Source organism: Gopherus flavomarginatus, chromosome 3, assembly GCF_025201925.1.
Source record: "Gopherus flavomarginatus isolate rGopFla2 chromosome 3, rGopFla2.mat.asm, whole genome shotgun sequence".
Classification (NCBI taxonomy): Eukaryota; Metazoa; Chordata; order Testudines; family Testudinidae; genus Gopherus; species Gopherus flavomarginatus.
The window spans coordinates 72,320,107-72,344,819 of record NC_066619.1 but is presented as its reverse complement, the minus strand read 5'-3'; the positions used below and the strand labels follow the sequence as shown (position 1 = coordinate 72,344,819).

Below are 24,713 nucleotides of genomic sequence, written 5' to 3'. Positions count from 1 at the left end.
AAGCACTGCAGCCTTGGTGCGGAGCATGCTGCCGGCACCTACCTCCAACTGGCGCCAATCCCCATCCCCAGTTCCAGCTAAAAAGCAAAGAAACGCCGGGAGAGGGCGTTCTCCTACATCCTGTAAAGGAGAGGAGAGCAAAGATCCACGTGGGGCAGCTCTTCCTCTTCAGACATTGACCTAGCTCCAGTTCCCATTGAGCGGGCAAGCCCACTTTCAGACCCGTCTGCCACCCAGGAAGCAGCAGAGGCACTCGATACCTGGTGGTGCAGTCCACACCAGAGGCTTTTAAGCCACTAAGGATATACTGTCCTTTCTGGTGCTGCGCACACTTGCCAGTGAGGTGCCCCGTTCGAGGGGTAAACCTGCCTTGTGACCCTTCCAGAGGTCTCCATCAGTGTGGCACCACTCCCCACCGCTGGAGGGTGCCGTGTTAGCATTCACTGGAACAGCGCCACCAGCCGAGTGCAGGTTGACTTCCCTGCCAGAGTTCCTGGCATTAGTTCCCGGACTCTAGGCAGCGTTCCTCGGAGTCCCGGCATTGATCGCCGGCAGTCTGGCGCAGACCTGCAGAGGCACATCATCAGTCCCCAGAGCCCCAGTGCTGGGAGTGCCTGAGTCAGTCTCCCGGTCTTCAGCACCACTCCGGAGGGTCGAGATACCTGTCCCTGGAGCCCCATCTCCGGATCACTGGTACGGATCACTGCAAGCACTTCGACGGTCTCAGAGACATTGATCCTCTTGCTCCAGGTCTCTGGAGTGGCACCATTCTCAAAGCGTGAGGCGTCGATCTCCAGGATACTGTTGCCGATCCTCCAAAGGCCGCCACCGGTCATTGGAGTCGTGGCATCGAGAGCCATTATCCTGGTACAATTCCCCATTGTAGGTCTGTGGAGAGAGCCAATGGGAACAGGGTAAACAGGAGGCCTCAGTACCATCCTGATCCCCCAGATAAGACTCTCCCTCCTCGGGCTCTGACAGCAAGGAGGAAGTATATAGAGTGCAAGGAGGAAGATCTGCCTGCAGGCCAAGATCACCCACTGGGGACATCAGCATTCCCCTCTGGGCCACCAGTGGCTGCATGGCGCAGGGCCAGTGGCCAGCCCCTTGGCAACTATGGAACCCCTCCTGGGGGTTTCCCCATCTGTCAGAGGGGCATCGGTTGGTCTCGGGGGCATCCAAAAGATGGTTGGCGACAGTCTCCCGCCTGCCACCTGACTCAGATGTGGAGTCAGAGCAAGCTACCCAGGGACAGCCAGCCTCGGCCATGGGTTGCGGCAAACCTGGCAGAAGCAGTGGAGTTGACAGAACCACCTGTACCTGCCTCATCATCATCTTTGCCCGATGAAGCAGCCGCGGGGCTTTCTCACACAGTCCCCCAGGACGATGCAAGGGCCCAGCAGGAGCTTTTGAAGAGGGTGATGTCGAATTTGTGGCTGGAAGCTGAGTAGCTGGCAGAGCCCTTAAACTCTCTGTTCAATGTATTAAATGCAGCAGCCCCCTCCAAGGTGGCACTGTCAGTGCATGAGGGAGTGGTGAAACTAATCAAGGCTATGTGGCAGACACTCTCCTCCCTTTCCCCCATCTGCAAGCAGGTGGAAAGAAAATACTATGTCCCCGCTAAGGGTTTTGAATATCTACGTACCCACCCTGCCCCAAGCTCACTGGTTATGTCGGCAGCAAATGAGAGCGATAGATAGGGCCAACCGGGATCGATGCCTAAGAATAAGGAGGCAAAGAGGCTCAGTCGCTTTGGGAGAAAAAATGTCCAGCCTCCAGCTGAGAGTAGCCAACCATCAGGCCTTGCTCAGCCGCTATGATTTTAATATTTGGCAGTCCGTGGCCAAGTTTGTGGACTTGCTGCCAGAAGAGCCCAGGAAGGAATTCCTGGTGACCCTCAATGAGGGCATGGCTGTGGCCAGGGAAGCCCTTTAAGCGGCCTCAAATGTGGCAGGTTCAGTGGCCTGGACCATGACTTTGGCTCTTTCTCTGAGGCGTGCGTTCTGGTTGCAGTTGTTGTGGCTCTCGGTTGAGGTTCAGCAGTCCATCCAGGATCTCCCATTCGATGGCCTGGCGCTGTTCCCAGAACAGACAGTAAATTGCATGGCCTAAAAGACTCTTGGTTTCGCAGGACCTTTACATGCCAGGGCCTATGAGGAAGCGGTTTAAAACACAACGATCCCACGGGTTTGGGACCAAACCTCGATCAGAGCCCTTCCACAAAAAGGGCAAGGGCTATAAGCTCTGACAGGGGCCATCAGCCGGCCCCTCAGCCCACTTGAGTTCTATCCGCAACCAACCGGGTAATAAGCAGGCATTTTGATGGGCACTTGAGGGTGACCTTCCAGACAGTGTCTGGATCCAGCCCACCTGCTCTTTTCCAACAGTTTGTCCCCCTTCCTTCCTGCCTGGGCCACTATAACATCGGACCAGTGAGTCCTCAGCATGATAGGAGGGGGATATACTCTCCAGTTTATTTCTAACCTTCCCCTCTCCGTCCCTCTTCAGGAGGTGCAGGGCCTTCTGCAGATGGGAGCAGTGGAAGAAGTCCCTCTGCACTTGAGGGGGAAGGGCTTTTACTCCTGCTATTTTTTTTTTAATCCGAAAGGCCAAGGGGGTCTATGCCCCATCCTTGACCTTCAGAGCTTCAACAAGTATCTCAAGAAGTTGAAGTTCCGCATAGTCTCTCTGGCCTCCATCATTCCTTCCCTGGATCTGGGAGACTGGTACGCCACCCTCAACCTGAAAGACACTCACTCTCACATACCAATATTTCACGGACACCAAGAGTTCCTACATTTCATTGTTGGGACCATGCACTACCAATCTGCAGTGCTCCTTTTTGGCTTAGCAATGGTGCCAGTGGTGTTTACAAAGTGCATGTCAGTGGTGGCGGCCTACCTCAGACATCAAGGTATCCAGATATACCCATACGTCGACGAATGGCTCATCAAGGGCTGTTCCAGGTCCAGCACAGCGTTGAGATATTGCGAGCCACTTGTCAAGCTCTGGGCCTCTTGATAAACTAACAAAAACCAGTGTTGATCCCAGTCCAATGGATAGAGTTTATCGGAGTGGTACTCTGCTCTACCCAAGGCAAAGCATTCCTGCCAGAGGCCAGTTTCAGGACAATGTCAGATCTGATTCCCAGTGTCACTGCCCATCTGCTCACCACTGCATGGGTCTGTCTCAGACTTTTGGGGCACATGGCAGCATCATGCACATATGTTGTCTGACATGTGAGACTCAGGCTGCGTCCCCTCTAGAAAAGGCTGGCGTCAGCCTACCTCCTGGCCAGACATCACCTAGAAAAAGTCATCACGATCCTGCAGCGGGTACTTACCTCCGTGCAGTAGTGATCTGACCCGATTCTAGTGTTGGAAGCTGTGCTGTTTGCAAGCCCGCAACCCATGGTCTCTCTTATTTCAGATGCATCCAACCTCAGTTGGGGAACACACCTCAATACTCTGCAGAGTCAGGAGTTATGGTCTCAAGAAGAGTTTGTGTTACATATAAATGCCAGGGAGCTCAGAGCCATCTGTCTGACTTGTGGTATCTTCCTTCCCCAACTACCTAGTCGCATGGTGCAGGTGTTGACGAACAACAGCCTTTGTGTTCTATGTCAACAGACGGGGCGGCTCGTTCCTTGCCTTGGTGCCCTCTGTCTGTGGAACTTCTGCATTCATCATGCAATCCATCTGGAAGTCTCGTACTTCCCCAGCAGATCGTCTTAATAGGTCCTTCTCTCACCGCAGGCACTTGGAGGTCGTCAGAATGTTGTTCCAGAAGTGGGGAGCTCCCGAGTGGACCTGTTCGCCACCAGACAGAACAGAAAGTGTCATCAATTCTGTTCTCTGCAAGGCCTCAGAGGAGGCTCATTTTCCAATGCCTTTCTCCTGTGGTGGTTACGAGACCTGATGTACACCTTCCCACCAATTCCATTCATCAACAAAGTCCTCTTAAAAAATCAAGAGAGACAAAGCACAGGTCATTCTGATCGCCCTGGCCTGGCTTCGCCAGTACTGGTTCGGCATGCTCCTGGATATGGCTGTAGCAGCCCCATGGCCACTGCCCAGGCATGGTAGGGTGTTGCCACCCATACTTCTGTGCTGCTGATGGCGGGCGTTGCCTTCATAGCTGAGCGCCCGGCCAACAGCTGCTGCTCTCCAGTTGCCCAGCTCTGGAGGCATAGAAGAAAGGGTCACAATACCAACACCCCCCAGCAACTCCCTTTTGGGTCAGGACCCCCAATTTGAGAAATGCTGGTTTCCCCCCTGAAATCTGTATAGTATATGGTAAAACCACACAAAAGACGAGATTTCACCAAGGGAGACCAGATTTCATGGTCCATGACGTGCTTTTCATGGCCGTGAATTTGGTAGGGCCCTAAACATGAGCAATCACTCGAAGAAACAATGGTTACTAACCTTTCGTAACTCTGGTTCTTTGAGATGTGTTGCTCATGTCCATTCCATGACCTGCTCTCCTTCCCCTCAGACAGAGTTCCAGCAAGAAGGAACTGAGGGAAAGGGGAGCCTACGTCACCTCTTATACCAGTGCATACCTGCGCTACTCCAGAGGGCACCAGAGCCAGTCCCCTATTGATACCACTGAGGGAAAACTTCCAGCACCGGTGCATGTGGCGAGCACACATATCTACAATGGAATGGACATAAGCAACACATCTCGAAGAACAACAGTTACAAAAGGTAACCATCTTTTGTAGCTGTGATGTCATATACATTCAATGTAGGTGGACTTAATCCTTGCTATTTCCTTACAAAGAAGGTAACTAAATATTATTCCCTTTTTATAGACAGACTCTGAAACAAACAGAAGTTACTGTCAGTGGCCCAAGGGCAGCAAGTCAGGAGCAGTGAGAATAGGGCTTAGAAAACTCAGGACATTTTGACTCCATATTCCACCACCCCATTCTGCATTTCCTTTTTTAAATCCACATATCAAATACTTTTGAAATTTCAAGGGGGTACATGCAACATTTTCCCAGCTAAGCACAAAATCTCCTCTTTTTCCCATTGTTTTCATCCAGAGGACAAAGGCAATCAGATGATGTAACTCAGACTTCTCCATAGTGTGGCCCACATCTCAATAGAGAGACACTCTCCTGAGCACCCCCAGCTGTTCACAATCACATAACATCCTTGTGGCAACTACAGTGTTTGCTTAGACAGTGATGTTAGTAAAATAGGTTTGTATTTGTAACTGTCTTTAATTCAGTATGCATTTTGTCCTTTATGAAGAAAAACAGACGCTCAGTCTCCTTTTGGTCTTCATTTCATTACATGCATACCTGTCCATTCTCATCCTTTCTCTTTCCTGCTGCTTCTCTGCATATGCTTCTGTGCTCCCTTTTTCATCTCACTTTGCACATGCTACCTGCTCCTCCTCTCTAATTTCACACGCCTCCCTGCAATTGGCTCCCTTCTTTTGTCTGCATCTTTCCATGCTACCCTGGACTTGGTACCTTTCTGTACTCTATGGTTCTTTCATGCTGGAGGCTAGCAGAGGCCTGGCCCCACCCACTGGTGGTTGCCATCACTGAAGGTGGATTCCGTCTCCTCACAGTTGTGACAGTAATCACTAGCAGAGGCAGCAAGTCTGACTCCTTAGTTCCAGCTGCTTCTGTAGGCTTTTTCGTTGTCATGGAAGAACCTGAGGGCCGTAGAAGCAAGTGGAAACAAGGAGGGGAGCCAGTTCCATAAGACCAGCAAGTGCCAGAGTTTGGAAACCATTCATATTAATGGACAAATTCCTCACTTGATTGCACTTAGCCTCTGAAATGCAAACATTTTAATATTATATATGACTAGAAGATAGTCTTAATACACAAGCCTGATACTTGCAAACAAAAGTAGTAATAATGAAGATCCTCTAACTCAGACTGCCAGGTACATTTTTTTTCTTTAAAACTTTGTAAAGGAGGAAGGTTAAAACCCCCTCTTTTTGGCCAGGACTTTGTGATAAAGTGAATAATTCTCACTGCAGTTTGAAACCCCACAAAACGGGTTTATAATGGAAGTGCTGACCCAGCCTTAACTTTGGCATCACGAATGACATGCTGAATGTCAATTCACTGAGCACGTTGCCGAGAACCCAAGCACAGGCAACTGCTGGTGACAAGGGGGGTTAAAGATTGTAAAAGGGAGCATCTGAGATTAAATGAAAAACCAGCATAGAGGTTGTTACCAGCGAAGTGAATAAAATAATAGCTAGTGTCTCAATTTATTTGGTTGGCAGCAATCCAACTATATTACCAATTCATTTTTGAAAATAAAAATAGCTTTGTGGAAGTTGTAATTGTTTTAATGGACAGAGGAGCATTCATTTCCAAGATCCAACTGATTGCACCTGTAAAAAGAATGAAATGAGAGAGCGAGAGATGGAGATTGCTGCTGTTACAATGGCTAAGAGTGCTGTTTTGTATTCATTGCACTATTAGTAACCCCAACCTTCCATTGAGATGCAGTAGGGACAGTCTGTCCCATCACGTGCAAAGGAAATACATTTCTACAACATATTTTACCACTCCCATCTGAACTTATCCAAACCTAGGGCTAAATCCTCCTCTCAGAACCACCTCATGGATTTCAGATAAGTAGCTGAAATAAAGGATTATGTTGGCTGAAATGTGGAAATGTTGATATGGAAACATGTTAATGCTTCCAAATCCCGAAGCATGCGGTATGCTCTCAGTACCAGACTTCATCATTGGAGCAAATAGGTTTCCAAAGAAGGGAGTAGTTTTGCCAAAGTATTGAGATTATAGCCCAATATACTGTTGTTTCAAATTCTACTGGTCCGAGTGAAGGCCAGTTTATCTGAAAGGTTATCCCTGCCTTCCGGTTGTGTGCTTTCTCTGATATGGAGCCACTCTGACCTGGAAGGTGAGTGGACAGATGCACACGACCTAACAAATATTCCTTAAAGTAAAAGTTCAAATGCAGACATTACCATTCAAGAGCGTTACATGGATTTAGGACATTCCACATTATTTTAATTCTATAAACCCTTAACCCAACATTATTACAGATAGAAATTCATACTGTATCCTTTTCATCCAGACAGAGTTTCTTGAATGAAAAGAGAAGATGTACTCAACAGCATCAGTAAACAGAAAAATATTTTATATATGCAGTGCGTGTGCTTGTATATATGCACATGTAATATATGTATGTTTTGTACACGTGTGTGCAGATGTACATGTGCACCTCTTAATAGTAAACCACGCTATCTAGTATGCTCTGTATAGAAAATATAGATACAAATTAATTGGGCATCATTTAGGAATCTTGCAGATGTCAGTGATGAACCGAGCAGGTAGAATGTTTTTCAGCTCTTTAAGTCTGCCAAATTGAGCCTGAGGATTTTTGGGAGAGCAATCAAAGTGAGTTTTGAAGGAGTCCCATGTGACATCACAACCCAGGATCACATATGCATCATGGCATTGTTTTAGTGCTTAGTCATGCAGCCTTGCAGGCTGAATTTCTTCTCCACAATTCAGGAAATGGTGGTGGGGATTAGGGGGCTGTCTCTGCTTCTTGAGTAGGGAAAGAGGCTATATACCCCTTTCTTCTGCTGGCCATGTTGCCGCCTATCTTTTCTCACACTGGATGGGGGGATTCTGGCACCAAGGTTAGGGGTAGGGTGACCAGATGTCCCAATTTTATAGGGACAGTCTTGATATTTGGGGCTTTTTCTTATATAGGCTCCTATTACCACCACCCTCACCCTCTGTCCCAATTTTTCACACTTGCTGTCTGGTCACCCTAGTTAGGGGACAAGGGGCAGTTCTCCTTTTCTTCTGTCCTCTTTGTACTGGCTGCCTGTAATTGAGACAGCTCCTCCATTAATTCCTCACCTTGTAACCAGAGGCCTCACTAGCACTTCAGCAGAGGAGCCAGCTCAGCTGCAGGCAGGCGGCCAGCTAGGACTGAGCTAAAGACAGCCCTAGCATCACTGGCAGCAGCCCAAGTTGGAGACCTGTAGCTGTGGCCCTGAAAGGTCAGTCCTGTGCAGCTGTTGCTGGTACTGTGAATACCTGGGGAGCTTTAGGAATAGTCTTCATAGCAGATATACAGGCCAATCCTCAGTTTTCATTCTGAGAGCTGTCTTTCCAGCAAAGAGGGCAAGGACCATATTTTCGTTTGTAAATGGAAGCTAAGGTTAGCATTGACTAAAACTCTGAGGATGTGCAGGCTGTGTGGGCCCTAAATACTGTCTCTGAGTGTTAGTCTCTGAGTGTGTGTAGTCCAGGAAGGCTGGGGAACTTTTTATTTTGGAACCTAAAGAGATCAACAACACCACTTGAATACAGAATTGAATAGTAATTTGTTGTATTGCCTGATTTTCACATCATATCTACCTCACCGAGGACCTAGTGAGACTAGTTAAATAAGGTTTATTAAGAGCTTTGAGATCCTCTGATGAAAAGCTAAGTATTATGGAGAACTCATTAAAATCTGAATGTATTTTTAGCCAGTATAGGCTAGCTGGATTCTGATTTACTGCAGATGGGAATTAGTGGGGAAAAAAGTGGTTTTCACTTCTAGTAAACACGGCGCCTGTTATCCCTAAGAGAGAGAAGAAATCATTTAAAATTAGCAGAAAGCTGTAGTAAAGCCATGTAATGTGATATTTCATGGGAGTGGGGGGAATCTTACGGAAGTCTTTGTAGCCCTGCCAATTCTCTGTTTCCTCTCAGGCTGCCCTGGGCTTGGAATTCTCTGAAAGATCCACTGGCAGTTATCTGATGCAACTTTAAAATCAACACCGCTTGAGCACAAGCACAATTGAGAGGAAGGAGAAAAAGCAACCTGTTTTTCCCTCTTCTTCTTTCTGCAGTGCATAAATGTGTAAGCAAAGTGTATTTCCATTACACATTAGCCTGGCTCCAGCAGGAGTCCACAGGGTGGGTTTTTTTCCTCCTCAGAAAAATGCTGAAAAATAATGCAACCCAATACAGAACGTGATTTATTCCCCTGCTGATAACTGAGATCATCCAGCATTCCAGAAAGGCACAGTTAATGGATGACTTAACCCTCACCCAGCAGCTGATTACAGGTCCTCAGGAGACAGCAGGCCGCTTTGTCTGTGTAGGGTTGTAGAAAATGCAGTGCTGTTTCTTTTCCTTTCAATGTTATTGCAAGTATATTCAGCAGTGGAATGTTAAGGAACTAAAGCAGCATTGCAATTAACCTCCATAAATCTCTTCTCCCTAGAACACTAGAATGCACGTAGACAGAGATGGGGCATTGAGGCGCCTTGTGCTTATCTAGAAATTGTTTTCTCTTTGTAAAAGCTCTTCATTACGTGACATGTGTGGAGCAAGCTAAAGTTGTCTGGCAGTTTTTCTTTTGAAACTACCTTTGGAAAAGGAATGTGACAATAAAGTCAGATGATGGCGTTCTAATAGAAGTCCTGTAAAACATGACGTCGATACCTCCAAGTTGAGGGATTTGGCTGTCTTGTGGAAGTTAGCACTAGGGTAGCTGGTCACTGTTTCAAATCCAGCCCCAGGTTAATAGTGATTGAAAGACAATGCCATGACAGCAGCTGGACATTCTGAAGCAATGTCAGGCTGTTGCTTACAGGTGACCATCAAAATCACCATAAGAATTGGCACTGGCATCAGCAGAGGGGGCAAGGAATCTGAACTAACTTTTCAAACCCAGAAATTGTTATTCCCATTCAAGGCATGATGCAGCACGCAGAAGTTTTCTGCGCTGCTGCCTGTGCTGTATCAGCTCTGTAGATAAAGGATTTTAGTTTTTGTTGCTGTCAGCATGGCATATTTAACAAGCACTTAATTGTTTATTTAGTAAAAAAAAAAAGTTTTGTGTCAAAAGCAGTTATGCCAGCAAAACTAATTACCTGTCTTTGCAGTGAAGAAATAATTGACTCAGTATTGTAACATTTTTTATTCTCTGTTTGAAGAACTATGTATTTTTTCTTTTCTGTATTTTAAAGTTGCAGGGTGTGTGTGTGTGTGTGTGTGTGTGTGTGTGTGTGTGTGTGTGTGTGTCTTTTGCATATTGCTGCACTTGGTCCAGGCTAAATTGAAAACTGGGATGTTTGATATGTGTTCCCAAGTTAATATTTTCTATAGTGCTACAGTAGTTCTGTAACAGTATTAATACACACTGGATCCTGCTGGCCATTTGTGCCCTCCTTCAGTTGCTCCTTATATTGGAAAGCATGGCAAGCTCTTCAGCCATGTCACCAGAGGGACAAACACACCAGCACACCATGCTCTCAAGCTCTCCATCAACATGCAAGGGGGTGCATGCCCCAGCCCTGCCTGGCGCCCCCTGCAAAGCCATTCATGGATTCGTAGGATTGAGCCAGATGTGGTAACTTGATTATACCAATGCCATCAACCAAGGTTAAGGCTAAGATTATGTCATGGAAGTCATGGATTCCGTGACTTCCAGAGACCTTTGTGACATTTTCTGCTTGAGACCCAGAGCAGGAGGGCTGGAGCTGTCAGCTGGCTGGGGTCCTGGAACTCTGAGCCACCACAGGCTTCGGGGTGCAGGAGCAGAGCTGTCAGCCATTGCAGCGGTGAGTGCTGGATCCCCTCTTACTCTTCCACAGCAGGGCTTGGGCTCTCATCCCTCCATCAGCCCCATTTTGTCATGGTTATTTATAGTAAAAGTCACGTGCAGGTCACGGGCAATAAACAAAAATTCATGGAAGCCCGTTTTGGGGTTTTTTTTGTTGTTGTTTTTTTTGGGGGAGGGAGGATGATTTCGGGGTTTTTTTATTGCCCATGGCCTGTCTGTGACTTTTACTAAAAATAACCGTGACAAAATCTTAACCTTAATCATTGTCGTTCAGGCTGATGCAACGGTCCTCAGTAGACTGTGCACGTTTGATGATGATGATCCTGATAAAATTATACTCTGTAGCAACCGTGAGTGTAAATATGCATGGGTGAATCACGTGTGTGGTGTTAATTAAACAAATTTCAAATAGAGGCTGGGGACAGGGGGAGAGGCTAGAGACCTGAATCCTCCTCCCAATGAGTGATGCTGTTTTTGGTCTTCGAAGCACTACCAGCTCAACTGCAAGTAGCTGTGATACGGAGTTCACAAAGGAGGATGAGCAGAGGTTGAAGGATTACATCCAGCAGCTGAAGAATGACAGGGCAGCAGTCAAGCTGACCATGTTGGAGCTGGAGAGCATCCATATTGATCCCCTTAGTTATGATGTCAAACCTCGTGGAGACAGCCAGAGGCTAGATCTGGAAAATGCAGTACTGATGCAGGAACTCATGGCAATGAAGGTATTTTATAACCCACTGTCTTTGCCCCTGATTGCTTCATGGTATTAGAGAGAGGTAACTAACAGTGATGCTCCGGACCACTATGAGACCTGAACATCCCAAAGGACATTGTGACAATAGCAAAGGTGTGCACAATTTACCCCTCTCTATCAGATTATGGCATAACCTAACCCTGTCACGTGCGCTGTGCTATAGCTGAAAGGTTGTAGCGTACCCGCAGCCCTGTATCCTGTCCTGTCCATTAGACCTAAACTATTCAATAGGGACCTTAGTATTATGCAACACTGTAACCTCATTGCTTGCCCCCACCACATCCAATGCAATCAATATAGTGTTCTTTGTGCTTGTTTATTTTTATATTAAATTGTTGTGCTGCCCCCATATTTTCCTCTGCTGCAGGTATTTGAATTGCAGTGCATAACTGCATTGTGAAAGTTGGTAGTGATGCGCTGGTAAACAGTGACAGTGGGAGATGCACTTTTGCACCTAGGAGATGGGTTGAGAATTTCTCATTCCCTCTTTCCCACCCAACTCCTCAAGCCACTCTTGATAGCGACTAACTGTCCCACTGCACTCCACCTAATATCTGGTACTATATCCAAGAGCAACAAGCAGGCATATTCATTTGACATTTCTGCTAAAAGATAAGAAATGAAATAATTAAAGTTGACATTTTAATTTGCCATCAGACTTTCCTGTTAGCACCCCTTGGCCATGAATGGGAACCGTTCACTCCGCAATCAAAGCTGTAGTATCAGCATGCTTGCAGACTCAGGCATCCATCACTGCACCTCTTCATATTTTGATGCAACCTAGATAGGGGAAGACACTTACTTTTTTTTTCTCTTTTAAAGAACGCTTTGATTCTGGAACATAATTAGCTGTACAGCAACTTGACAATGATTTGTAATTGCATTATACATGGAGCCCTGGCATACTCACTACCCTCATTGTAAGGGCATAGCATGCCTAGTCCCCTTTCTCTCTGAAAGTGTGTTTGGTAGAATCACAGACCTGGGTGGCATCTAGCTGGGTTGGAGGTCACGTTCCACAAGCCCAAGTAGTGAGAGAGGGCATTAGCAATGACCAAGTCTGTGTGCGTTAAGCAAGGACTTCAATCCAGGGTTCTAAACTTATGACACAACAATCAAGAAGCCACATGCTTGCAGTACGGAACTATGACAGCAGAGGTGCTCGAGGGAGACCAAAAGCATGAGACAGTACTGCTAGTGTAAGGTTTCATTACCTCACTCACAAGCTTGTGCGTGTACCACTCTGAGAGAACACTTGAAGCTCTATGTGCTGAGGCAGAACAAAGCCACCTCCATTTCATATTGCCTCAGGAAAAAAGAAGGACTTGTTAAAAGCTATCATCCTGAAGGCTCTTAAGTGGTCACCAGTTCAGAGCAATATCTTGACACTGTGCTGCAACACAGAGTCTGGGTGGGAGTAGAGGAGATTTTCAGTGGTGGGGTTAGTTAGGATTAAACTGTGACCTCTGAGGCCTGATCTACGTCCATAGTTATACTGATATAACTAATATATGATTTTGTACCAATTTAGTTAAACTGGTACAGCATTGTGTGTGGATCTTCTTATATTGGTTTAGCCTGGGCTTGTAACCAGGTTAAACCAATATAACCAGGCTTAAACCATTGTAAGCATGTCCTCAGTGTTGCATCAGATTAACAAAATCATTTTAGATTAAACCAGTGCAATTTCTGTGTGTAGGCAAGTCCTAAACATACATATCAATATCCTCAATTGTGCATTTGCTTTCCTTCCTCTCCTTCCTCTGAGAATAATTTTTAGGGGGTAGGGAGGTGAGCTTTTTAGAACATTGAGAGACAACCACTCCTATTTCCTTCTGCTTTGTCCTCACGCTCTGATGCTCTACTTCACAGCCACCATCCCCCTGATCTAGGAAAATTGATGGGAGAGACTCTCTTTGGAGTCCATGGGCACCGCCTCTCACTCAGCAATAGGCATCGATTCACAGATTTTAAAGCCAGAAGGGACCATTATGCTCATCTAGTCTGACCTCCTGCATAACATAGGCCTAAGAACCTCATCCTGTCATTTCTATATCAAGACCATTATTTCAGTTTGAGCTATAGCGTATTTTTTTAGAAAGATATCTAGTCTTAATATAATGATTTCACGTGAGGACATGATGGCAGGGGACTGGACTCGATGACCTCTCGAGGTCCCTTCCAGTCCTAGAGTCTATGAGTCTATGAGGAAGAATCCACCACATCCCTCGGCAAGTTGTTCCCGTGGTTAATTATTACCCTCATTGTTAAAAATTTGTACCTTATTACAAGTCTGAATTTATCTAGCATCAGCTTCCAACTATTAGATCTCATTATGCTTTTTTCTGCTAGCGTAAAGGGAGCAGAAATCTCTTCCTTGTGTAGGCCCTTACCAAGTCACCTTTTAACCTTTGCTGGTATAAACTAAATAGATTGAGCTTTTAAAGTCTCTCATTATTAGGCCAGTCCTTGAGTCATTCTTGTAACTCTCTTTTCTGATCCCTTTCTAATTTTCTAACATCCTGTTTGAAGTGGGGACACCGTTTTCCAGTTAATAGTCACAATAGTACTTTATACAGAGGTAACACAACCTCCCTACTCCTCCTTGGTATTGCCACCTTTACGTATCTGGGAATTGTGTTCATGCTCCTAGCTACACCATTGCACTAGAAGCTCCTTTTCAGGTGGTTGTCCACTCTGACTCCTAAGTCCTTTTCATTGTCACTGCTTTCCAGGATACAGTTCCCCATCCTATAAGTGTGACCTACATTGTTTATTCCTAGATATATGACCTTGCATTTGGCCGTATTAGAACACATTGTTCAAATGATACTAGATGCTCCAGGTCTGCCTGTATAACTGACCTCTACTTGTCATCATTTACCACTCCACTAATTTTTATGTCACCTACAAATTTTAGCAATGACTTTATATTTTCTTCCGGATGATTGATAAAGATATTGAATGGCACTAGGCCAAGAACAGATCTCTGTGGGACCCCACTAGAAATACTCCTGTTGGGTGATGATTCCCCATTCACAGTGTTACTTTTTGCAATCTGTCAGTTAACCAGTCTGTCAGTTTTTACTCCATTTAATATTGGCTACATTAACAAAATATTCACTATACTAAATTATCGAAATGTCATGCAGGACTAAGTCAGATGCCTTACAGAAGTCTAAGTATAATATGTCAGCAAGTTACCTTGATCAACCAGACTTGTGATCTCATCAAAAAATAACAAGTTTGTCTGACAAGATCTGTTCCCATATGACTGTGTTGATTGGCATTAATTGTGCTATCACTCTTTAATTCTTTACTGATTGTATCCCAATCAGCCTTCCCGCAATTTGTCCTGGAATTGATGTTAAGATAACTGGCCTATGGTTAGACCAGCACTGCTGAATGATGATATAAGGCTTTCCTCTGTCAGAGCTACTTCTGCTGCCTCCTCTCCCAGTCTGAGCACTGTGTTTTTGGGCAGAGAGAGTATTGCCTTTCTCCTCCCCCTACAAGAATGTTAATCTAACTAAATAAGCACTGGAATGTTTTGATATCTTCTTCACTGATCGTGGACTTTCATGGGAAAGTAAGATTCTTTGGATTAATATGACACCCCTTCCAGATTTTTTGGCCTCAGAATATGATTTCAGGTAAAAACTGTGACCACGTTTCTGGAGTAAACCATATAGACAGGAATTGCTGTACTTTTAGATATGTTCAGATGGTGTATGAGAGCAGATCTGATTTGTGGGCATGGGGAATGGACACACTGACATTATAACATACATACATACAAGGGTTTCCTATGAGAAAGTTTCCAACAATATTGTAACCATCTTGTTGCAGGCACAGAGGGTGCCCGAAGCAAGCAACAGTGGTTCGTGCCTGGAGTGCTTAGCGCCAATAAACACACCAGGGTGGAGAAGCAAGCAAAGTTTATCTGAGATCTCAAAGCGGTGCTGGGAGACTTGACATGCCTCAGATCCAGCACCCCTACACAAACGGCTTTTCCCTTTTTATAAGTTTTTTTTTTCTCTTTCTTCTTTCTTCCTCCCCCCCCCCTCCTCCTCCTCCTTCCTCCCCCTGTAGCAATTATGTAAGGACAGGTGCATTAAGTAATCTTGGCTGCGGCAGCTCGTTAGTAAGTTTTCCTTCTGCAAGTTATCTTATCCTTCTGCTAAAGATGCACAGGCCTCATTATTTCTGCTTTAGACCAGTTAGAACTGTTGCAACTGATAACGGCTGTTACATCTGACCTTTTAGGTCGATTAAAGTTCAAACATGGAGGGACTCTTGAATGCTGAGGCCTAAAACCAGGAAGGCTCCATACCCTTGTGGCCTTCCACCCTCCCAAGTTACTTAGGGTTATGCTTAGTGACACCAACAATCTGACTTGCAGGAGAATTATTTGTGGAAACAAGCTTTTAAAATTAAGCTTCCTTGTAAAGTATCAGTATCTTTCTTCTGTGTGTCAGATTCAGAGAGGAGGCAAAACTAGTGTAATGTTAACCTTTTTCAGAACCTCTCAACAGTTAGGATAAGTTACACTGACAGACTGTCTTAGGTCTTCACACCTGCTTTCAGCATATCACTTGCTCCTTTATCATCACCTCTGAATTTGGTCCTGGGAGTCTGAGTTAGGGTGACCAGATGTCCCAATTTTGTAGGGACAGTCCCGATTTTGGAGTCTTTTTTTCTTATATAGGCTCCTGTTACCCCCCACCCCCTGTCCTGATTTTTCATACTTGTTATCTGGTCACCCTAGTCTGAGTGCTTGATGGTATGACTAAAAAGAAATATATATTACACGAGTTCAGACTTCTCTCTGAGTAGGACCTCTTATGGCTCAAGGGGATAGCTCTCAACATTTGTGGTTATTTTTACTTATAAATATAATACATAATTATATTCAATACCAATAATATATTTACACCAGAAAATTCTCTACTGCTGCCTGTGTCTGTAAATGTTCTTTGTTTAGATAGTACATTTGAATTGTATGAGCGATTCCTAAATTAAAAATTCATTGAAAATTAAATTTAAGCCCCATTTTGGCAAGCAGCGCAAACATGATTTCATTCACTGTAACACTCTGTCTCCCTTTTGTGTACAGTTCTATGAAGTGGTATCTTGATATGATTGTCTGTGTGTCTCCAACAGGAGGAGATGGCAGAGCTTAAGGCACAACTGTACCTGCTAGAGAAAGAGAAGAAAGCACTGGAGTTGAAACTCAGCACTCGAGAGGCTCAAGAACAGGCCTATCTAGTTCACATTGAGCACCTGAAGTCTGAAGTAGAAGAGCAAAAAGAACAGAAAATAAGATCTCTCAGCTCCACCAGTAGTGGCAGCAAAGACAAATTGGGCAAGGTCAGGAATTAATGCAAGTCTCCAGAATCAGAGTAAACATAACTAAAGACACTTCATCTCCCTGTCATTACTAGTTTTAAGCATGTTAATCATCCCTGCTTTCTCCCTTCCATCCACACACACACATCTTTCTCCATCTTCCAGTTGACATGTATTATATGTCAGGTTAAGATTTCGTCATGGTTACTTTTAGTAAACTTCACAGATAGGTCACAGGCAATAAACAAAAATTCAGAGAAGCTCGTGACCCATCCGTGACTTATTAAAAATAACTGTGACAAAATCAGGGGTTAGGGGGCACGGATCCAGCACCCACTGCTGCTGCAGTCCCGGGTCCCCCAGGCGCCTGTGGTGGCTCGGAGATCCAGGGTCCCCACCATCTGTGGTGGCTGTGAGTGCCAGAGTCCCCACTGCTGCCCACGGTGACTTGGAGCTGTGGAAGCTGCCCACAACCAGAGCTCTGAGGTTCCCCTGCCACCAGTGGCTGAGAGCTCCAGCCCTACCGTGCCTGGGTTGAAGCAGAAAATGTCATGGAGGTCTATGGAAGTCACAGATTCTGTGACCTCTGTGACATAATCTTACCCTTAATTATATGGCACCTTCCATCCTGGGATCTCAGACACTGCAAAGTTAAGCCCATGTCCCCTGAGCAAAATGTAGTTATAAATTCTGAGATGACGACAATCATTCGATACTAGCTACTACTGCCAACTTTATTGTCATCTGACTGTTGTATCGCCTTGAAAGTCAATAGTGATGGGGTCCATGCATCCAGAAATAAACTGAGATACATTAGTGCTCATTTCACTAGGAAGTGGCTGGAGATTTAATTATAAAACTCCCTTGCTATGCAGGTAGGTACCAATGGTTGGGGGGGGAAATAATTTCTCCTTAAATTAACAAAATCTGTGTAAGTTTATAATTTTTCTAAGGAAATAGGGACACCCTAGATAGGGTGACCAGACAGCAAATGTGAAAAGTCAAGACAAGGAATGGGAAGTAATAGGAATCTATATAAGAGAGAGACCCTCAAATCGGGACTGTCCCTATAAAAGCAGGACATCTGGTCACCCTAACCCTAGAAATTCTATAATCCCATGCCTACGCTGCTGTATCCCTTTGTTCCTCTGTCCCTGCAAAGCCTCAGCAGCAAAAAAAAATTACAGAAGTGTCCCTCTGTATTTTTGACTACACATCATTTGAATTTCTGCTTGCCCACTGTGCTTTTTCCCTTCAAACCTGGTGTCAAAAGTGAAATAAGACACCAGAGAATGTATGCTCTATAGCAGAGTTCTGCAAATTATTTATTATTGTGGGATGGTTTGCAAAACATTGGGTGAGTCTGTGGAATATAATGCATTGACCCATCTCTAGGTGCAGTGACGTTTTTACCTGACTCTTGTGTTGTTTATACTGATTTAATTTTAGCTCAGTTTTAAAAACAGTTGTAAGATTAAAAGTGCTCATAGTCGTTCCACCCCCCCCCCCCCATTAAGGTGATGAGTAACTCTTAGTAAGGGGTCTTGCTCATTTCTCAGGAATGCACAGATGGGACCACAACACCATTAACCCTAGCTGAGCTGAGACCATACAACGACAGTGAACTGGCTGCAGAACTGACAAATGCACTCAGACGGTAAGCACCCTCTTCCACTTCCTGGAGACATTACTTATTCCACAGTCCTAGGGTAAGATTTCATTCTGGGTTGTATCTTTTAATCTGGCACGTTTTGTAGGGATCGTCAGAGGTTTGCCCATGAGGAGGAACCAGGACTAAATTTTTCTAACAGTTTGTTCTCTGCTTGTTGTGGTTTACTTGTTTTTTTTTTTAATTTATAAATTGCTCTGTGGTGCTCATTTCCATGGTCCCTAAACTTTTCAGAAATGTGAATGAATTTTAGCCTCACAAAACCTTTGAGAGGTAGGGAAATACTGTTATTCCCATTTTACCCATGAGGAACATGAGGCATGAACAGGTTAAGTGATTCGCTCAAGGTCACCAGGAAATCTATTGTAATGCTGAGATTAGAATCCAGAGCTACAGCTAAGAAGGTTTGGCCCCAGGTCAGTAGTTGGATGGGAGACCACTGAAGAACCCCTAGGTGCTGCAAGGAGAAGTTTTGTTGATTCAAAAGCAGCATTCACTCTGAGTGAGTACCAAACTAGTGCCATGGCATGGTGATAAGGTTGCTGTTTTGGCTTTCAGATGAGATACAAAACGGATGTCTTGAAAACTTTTTTTCGTTAATAGGTAAACTTTTAAGCTGAAGTCCATATGCAGTTGCACACCTACTACATATTCCCATATGTAATGGCTGTAATTGTGCACTGTATGTGGTGACTTAAAGTGAAAAGTTATTTAGATGCCTAAATGTCATTTATATGCACGTTCTGCCAGCCTCCAATTTTTTTTGCAAGAGACCAGCTGCCCAGTTCCTGCTATGATAATTGCATTCTACCTACCTAAAATTACAGTAACCGTTTCAGTTTGAAAAATATATACATCTGCATTTCTGGCCTAAAAGCTGTATATAGTGTTGATGTGGCCTATCAGACAGTTGCTATGTTTCACTCCAGAGGCAACTTCATTTCAGTCTTTAAGTATGTAATGTACACAGAGAGATCCCTGAGGATGAAAGGCATTATATAAATTTAAGGTCATTACTACTGTAAAATCAATACAGCTAATATTATTTGCTTCCTAGTCTCAAAGTTGCAGTTGCTGAATATTTAGCTTGGCTGGTGCAGTAAACAAAAAATGTTGTGGTTAAAAAATTGGAATTTGTTTGTGAGGGTGTGTTCCGTTGGGTAAAACCTGGCTGGGTAAGTGAGTTGAATAATAATTCTCCAAGAGCCTTTTGCCCAGCCCAATGAAGAACAGTCCTGGCACTGAGAGTTGGGTCAGCATTGTATGTCTTCTTTCCAGCTGTAGCTTTTGAATTTTATTGCCTTTTGCTCCCAGGTTTCAAGATGGGACCTCTGGCCTTACCTAGCAGAGATTGAGTAGAGTCCCAAGTGTGGTTTGCTGACTAAACACAGAAAAACTTCAGTTTATCAACTGTGCCATAAGTCAGTTAGCATGGATTTCCAGTTAAGGGCCTAGTAAACAGATAGTGAGTGCAGCCAATTGGGTAGGAGGGGAAAGAAAAAATAATCAGATTAAACTGCTCATAAAGTTAGGAGCTTACACTCTTTGTATAATGGAAATCGGACTGAGTTAGTTACAGCCATGTTACGTGTGATTGTTGCTGCCAGCTGGGCTCCAGCACGATTTCCATGATCAGTGGGGACAGGAATTTGTACTGAGAACTGTGCCAGCCGAATCAGGCAATAGGCTAATCGCCTTATGTAGTCTGTTGATTTTTAAGAGAGTTTTCAGAGAAAAAGTCCTATCCCCAGAGCCAAGGGAAACTATGCTAAACCCTGATTGGCAGCAGCTGTGTTTAAAAAAAATCTATATCATTGTACTTAACTTGGTTTTGATCTCAGCGTAGATGGGGGCCTGAAAGATCTAAATAAGGTTTATGTAACTCTGAATCCACAAAAGGACCTTTTCATCATTAAAGCAACTATAATGATGTTTATGTGTGCACAACAACACTAACAGCCACTATGAGCTGAGTTTTGACATTGAGGGGGTAGAGTTGGGGGGGACGGGACTGATGCCCTGAGAGCTGGTGTGCAGTTTTCTCTGTCCCGCTCCCACTTGCATCTCAGGAGGATGTATTATCAGTGCCTCCTGTACTCCCTGAGAAATTTGTGAAGACACAACTCCCTGAATAAGCATTGCTAAAGCAATAAGTGATTGCTTAAGCTCTTGCTGCTTCCAGACAGGGTTGACCCTTGAATTAGCTTCTGAAGTCCACGTAGCTGATCCAGGTCTCCCTAAAATGTCAGTGTAGTGCTCATAGATGAATAAGCACCGTGCATCAGAATGTCACCACTCATACAATAAAAAGATGTGCTCTGCTCTTAGGTTTGCCAAGATAACCCTCCAAATGTAAGCTGCAAGTGAAATGAAGAAGTGTTCTCTTCCTGAGTCTGTGAACAACCTTGGAGGAAAAAGCTCTTGGAAGTTATCTCTGGAACCTAATAGTGACATTGCTGAGTGCTACTCATTAGCAGAAACATCCAGCCATTGTGCTTATCATCCATGGTTGTTGGACACAATGGTGAATACTGAGGCACTGAGGTAGCTGGTGCCTAAGAGGGGAAAAGAAGGTCACATTCCCCCAAAATGCAGTCACCTCCAAACCTGCCCACAAATGAGAGGGAAAGAAGAGGTGCTTTTCTTCCCGGTGGCCAAAAGCCTCAAACACCTTCAGAATGTTATAGGTCCAAACCGCCTCCCACACCTTCCTGGTTGCCAAAAGCACCAACTGTTTCCTATTGGCTGTCAAAGCCTATAGCTTCCTCCCAAATGATCTTTCTTATGCAGCTGCTGCAGAACATATGGGGCCTTCTCTGTTGAAGTAATGCTAATTATATTTTAAAATAGTGTATTGCTGTGAAAAAGCAGAGGAAGATTGTCTTGTGCAGGAAAAAAAAGACATTGACATAATGATTTGGAAGCATTTAGTTTTTCATGGCCTGTAGCTAGTTTTGCAGCAACATCACTACCAAATATACTCAGTGCTGCAGTGCTTGCTTAACCTCTTTCTGTGTCCAGACAGTGTTGACCCTTGAATTAGCTTCTGAAGGCCTAGGAGTTCCCTAAAATGTCAGTGTAGTGCTCATGAATTATTTTGGGAGATCCAACAAAAGGATCATATTCTTTTGATCTTGTTGGTTTGGTGCATATTTGTATTTGTACCCATAGGTGCCGACTTCCACTGTTCCTGGTGGGTGCTCGGCCTCGCCCCGCCCCCATTCCACCCCCTTCCTCCAAGTCCCTGCCCCTGCTCCGCCTCCTCCCCTGAGCGTGCTGCATCCCCACTCCTCCCCGTCCCTCCTGGAAAGTCCTAAGCACCACTAAACAGCTGTTTGGTGGCAGGAAGCGCTGGGAGGTAGGCAGAAGAGCGGGGACGCGGCACACGGGATAGGGAGGAGGGAAGCTTGGCTGCCAATGGGTGCAGAGCACCCACTAACTGTACCCTGTGGGTGCTTCAGCCCCGGAGCACCCACGGAGTCGGCACCTATGTTTGTACCAGTTTTACAGGTTCCCTTGTCACAGTTGCTTTGGAACCAACTTGACAGTTTCTCCTGACTGTGTACACTGTGAAACTCCATCTAATGTGCTTTCACTGTAGACCTCTTACCTCTTCTCTTCTATAAACAAGCCACATGCAAAGTAGTAGTTATCTGCAAGTTGCATGCTATAAAGTCACATTTGGGCTACCAGGTTTCCACTATTATAGGCTGAGGTGGGCGGGCAGGCTGGCTGTCTTGCTTTGTTTGTTCATGCCAAGTTCTGGCTGAATGTAAATCTGCCCCATTCCCCAAAATATATATTTAGCACTGCTTTGTTTCTCTTTTTATGGTCTAATAGAATGCTTTAACGGATGTCCAAAGTGAAGACATTTGACAGTCTCAAGACAATGAGTAATGGTGCCGCACAGATTGTTGGCAGGAAATATCTTGTGTTCAGAATGGAGTGAAAAAATATTCCCAGCAGCCTGATGGCATCGCATTATGTTGTGTCATGCCAGAAACCAGGGCTGTAAGAGAGGATTTGTTGGAATTCCCAACTGCCAGGAATAGCGGAGGCTCAGCATGGCAGTGGATGCTGACACAGTCTCTGAGGGGACCCATAAGTAGTACATTCCTTGCTGCTGTGCTCTCCTCTCCAGCTGTGGGAGGGAGGACCATAGCTTTGTCCATTTCACGTCATACTTATTAAATTTATTATCAGGCCATGAATGCTTATGGCAGCTATTCTGCAGGGAGGAGGAAATGAGAAAAATGTCCTGTAGGGAACGAACTTGCCTACAGGGAGATTGATATGATGTACCTGGGTCTTATTTAGTCTCTGATTCCTAAAACTTCTGTGAAAAATGGATGAGAATCTCTGCATCCCCTTAGGCCAATACAGCAATATTCTGATGTGTTAGGCCCTCTCACATTCTTTAACCATCCACAACAAAACTAGAGTTATAATAGCTTTGGTGTCTGTGTGGATTTTTTGTAGTTCTTTATATTTATTAAAATGCTTGGCCAGGAGGACTGATGGCTTCAAGGATTGGTAATGGGATACAAAGCCCTTCACCAGTCACCAGTTCAAATCCAGACCAGATCAATATTGGCCAAAAGTCATTACATCTGATGGCTGTTCAGAGTCAGTGATCTCAGTCCAGTGAATTGATGTCCACATCACAAAAGCCACCATTCCACTTGACACCCCTGTTGTGACAGCCTCAGCAGAGAGGCCAAAGGTCAACTGGGCATGGAGACTAGCCTAGCAGAGGAAAGTTGAGGCCGTACAGTGAAGCGGGCAGTTCCACTGCACGTGCTATGCTAGTTCGGTGCATAAGGAGGCTATGGTCTGCGGGCTGTCAAACACTGGCCCCTCCTCCAGTACTAAACACACCAACACACATGTTCTGCGCAGAGATTACTCCTCATTGCTCAGTATTTATCATTATTCCACCTGCCTCCAGAGCAACGGACGCTTCCATTAGTGTGTTGAAAAGCTGCCTCGTTTCACTATAGCTTCTAGAATTTCCTAGGTGTACTCTAGTGAGAGACAGTCACATTCTTATAGACTCCCCAAAAAGATCCCCATGCTTGTTGTAGTAGCAGCGCCCTGGTATTTGGAGATCAGCAATGTCACAGAAAGCTGTGCTGAATCATGATGGTGGCCATTTCTTCACATAATGCCAGTTACCTTTGGACCAAACTGCAAAGTTTGAATTCAATCTTCTGCGCTGCTTACGGCTGTTTGGATCTGAGGCAGGGCCGCCCAGAGGATTCAGGGGGCCTGGAGCAAAGCAATTTTGGGGGCCCCTTCCATAAAAAAAAGTTGCAATACTACAGAATACTATATTCTTGTGGGGGTCCCTGCAGGGTCTGGGGCAAATTGCCCCACTTATGCCCCCCTCCCCCCCCCCAGCAGCCCTGATCTGAGGTTTGGGTTCAGCTCTTGATGGCAGTGATATCCAGCCATGTAGTTGGGATCCTGACTTGGATAAGTGTCTCCAAAATTCAGGTGTGTTTTGAACACATATTGGGCCTGCTCTTGCAGACCAAAAGAGGAAAGCGAAACTACAATGTATTGTAATGATCCAAAGGAACAGTGACAATTAAAAAGTGCCACAATGAAGTGTCCCTTTCTGCCATGCTGCAGCTCAAACCGTACCTGCAGATGTCAATAAAGCTTTTATGTATTAAAAAGCAACCTGTCAATTTTCACACAGCATTTTGTCTGCTCCTTTTTGGCAGAGTTATTTCACATTTACCTCTTTCCTTGACCTAATTATTGTGTGCATTAAATGGGGTCAAGGGGCTTGGAACTTAATAGCATTTCAGAACCAAATTTTGTGACAGGCTGCAGCGAAGTCACAATGACATAGCCATTTGCAAAATTCAAGGATCCCTGCCTTTTTATGCCTCGACCATTATCCAGAGATTTGGGAAGTGCAGCACAGGGTCTTGGAAATGTCTGTATCAGTGGTGGGCAACCTGTGGCCCGCGGCTTGCATGCAGCCCATCAGGGTAATCTGACTGTGCGCCGCGAGATATTTTGCTGAGGCTGATGGTCCACAGGCACTGCCTCTCGCAGTTCCCAGTGGCCAGGAACAGCAAACCTCAGCCACTGGGAGCTGCAGTGCCTGCAGACAGTCAACGTCAGCAAAATGTCTCACGGCATGCAATCAGATTACCTTGATGGGCTGCAGGTTGCCCACCACTGGTCTATATGCTGTATAATATAATAAATCACTGCCAAGAGATAAACCCCAAGAGAAAGTGTGTAGTGGCATGCTGGGACAGACTCCTCAAGAACACAGAGGGAGGGAGCTAGCTATTTTGACATTTTTCACCAATAACCAGTATCCTTTGTTTTTTAAGTA

General features: G+C 45.0%; 1 protein-coding gene across 4 annotated transcripts in view; it reads left to right on the top strand.

The window, feature by feature from the left end:
* The window catches only part of MCC (MCC regulator of WNT signaling pathway), a 341,462-nt gene that overhangs the window by 290,120 nt on the left and 26,629 nt on the right, over positions 1-24,713 (top strand). For all 4 annotated transcript variants that reach the window (XM_050945632.1, XM_050945631.1, XM_050945634.1 and 1 more), the window contains 3 exons: positions 11,071-11,305; positions 16,501-16,707; positions 18,246-18,343. In XM_050945632.1, coding sequence (XP_050801589.1) covers positions 11,071-11,305; positions 16,501-16,707; positions 18,246-18,343 — 540 coding nt within the window. The remainder of the gene's footprint in view (positions 1-11,070; positions 11,306-16,500; positions 16,708-18,245; positions 18,344-24,713) is intronic.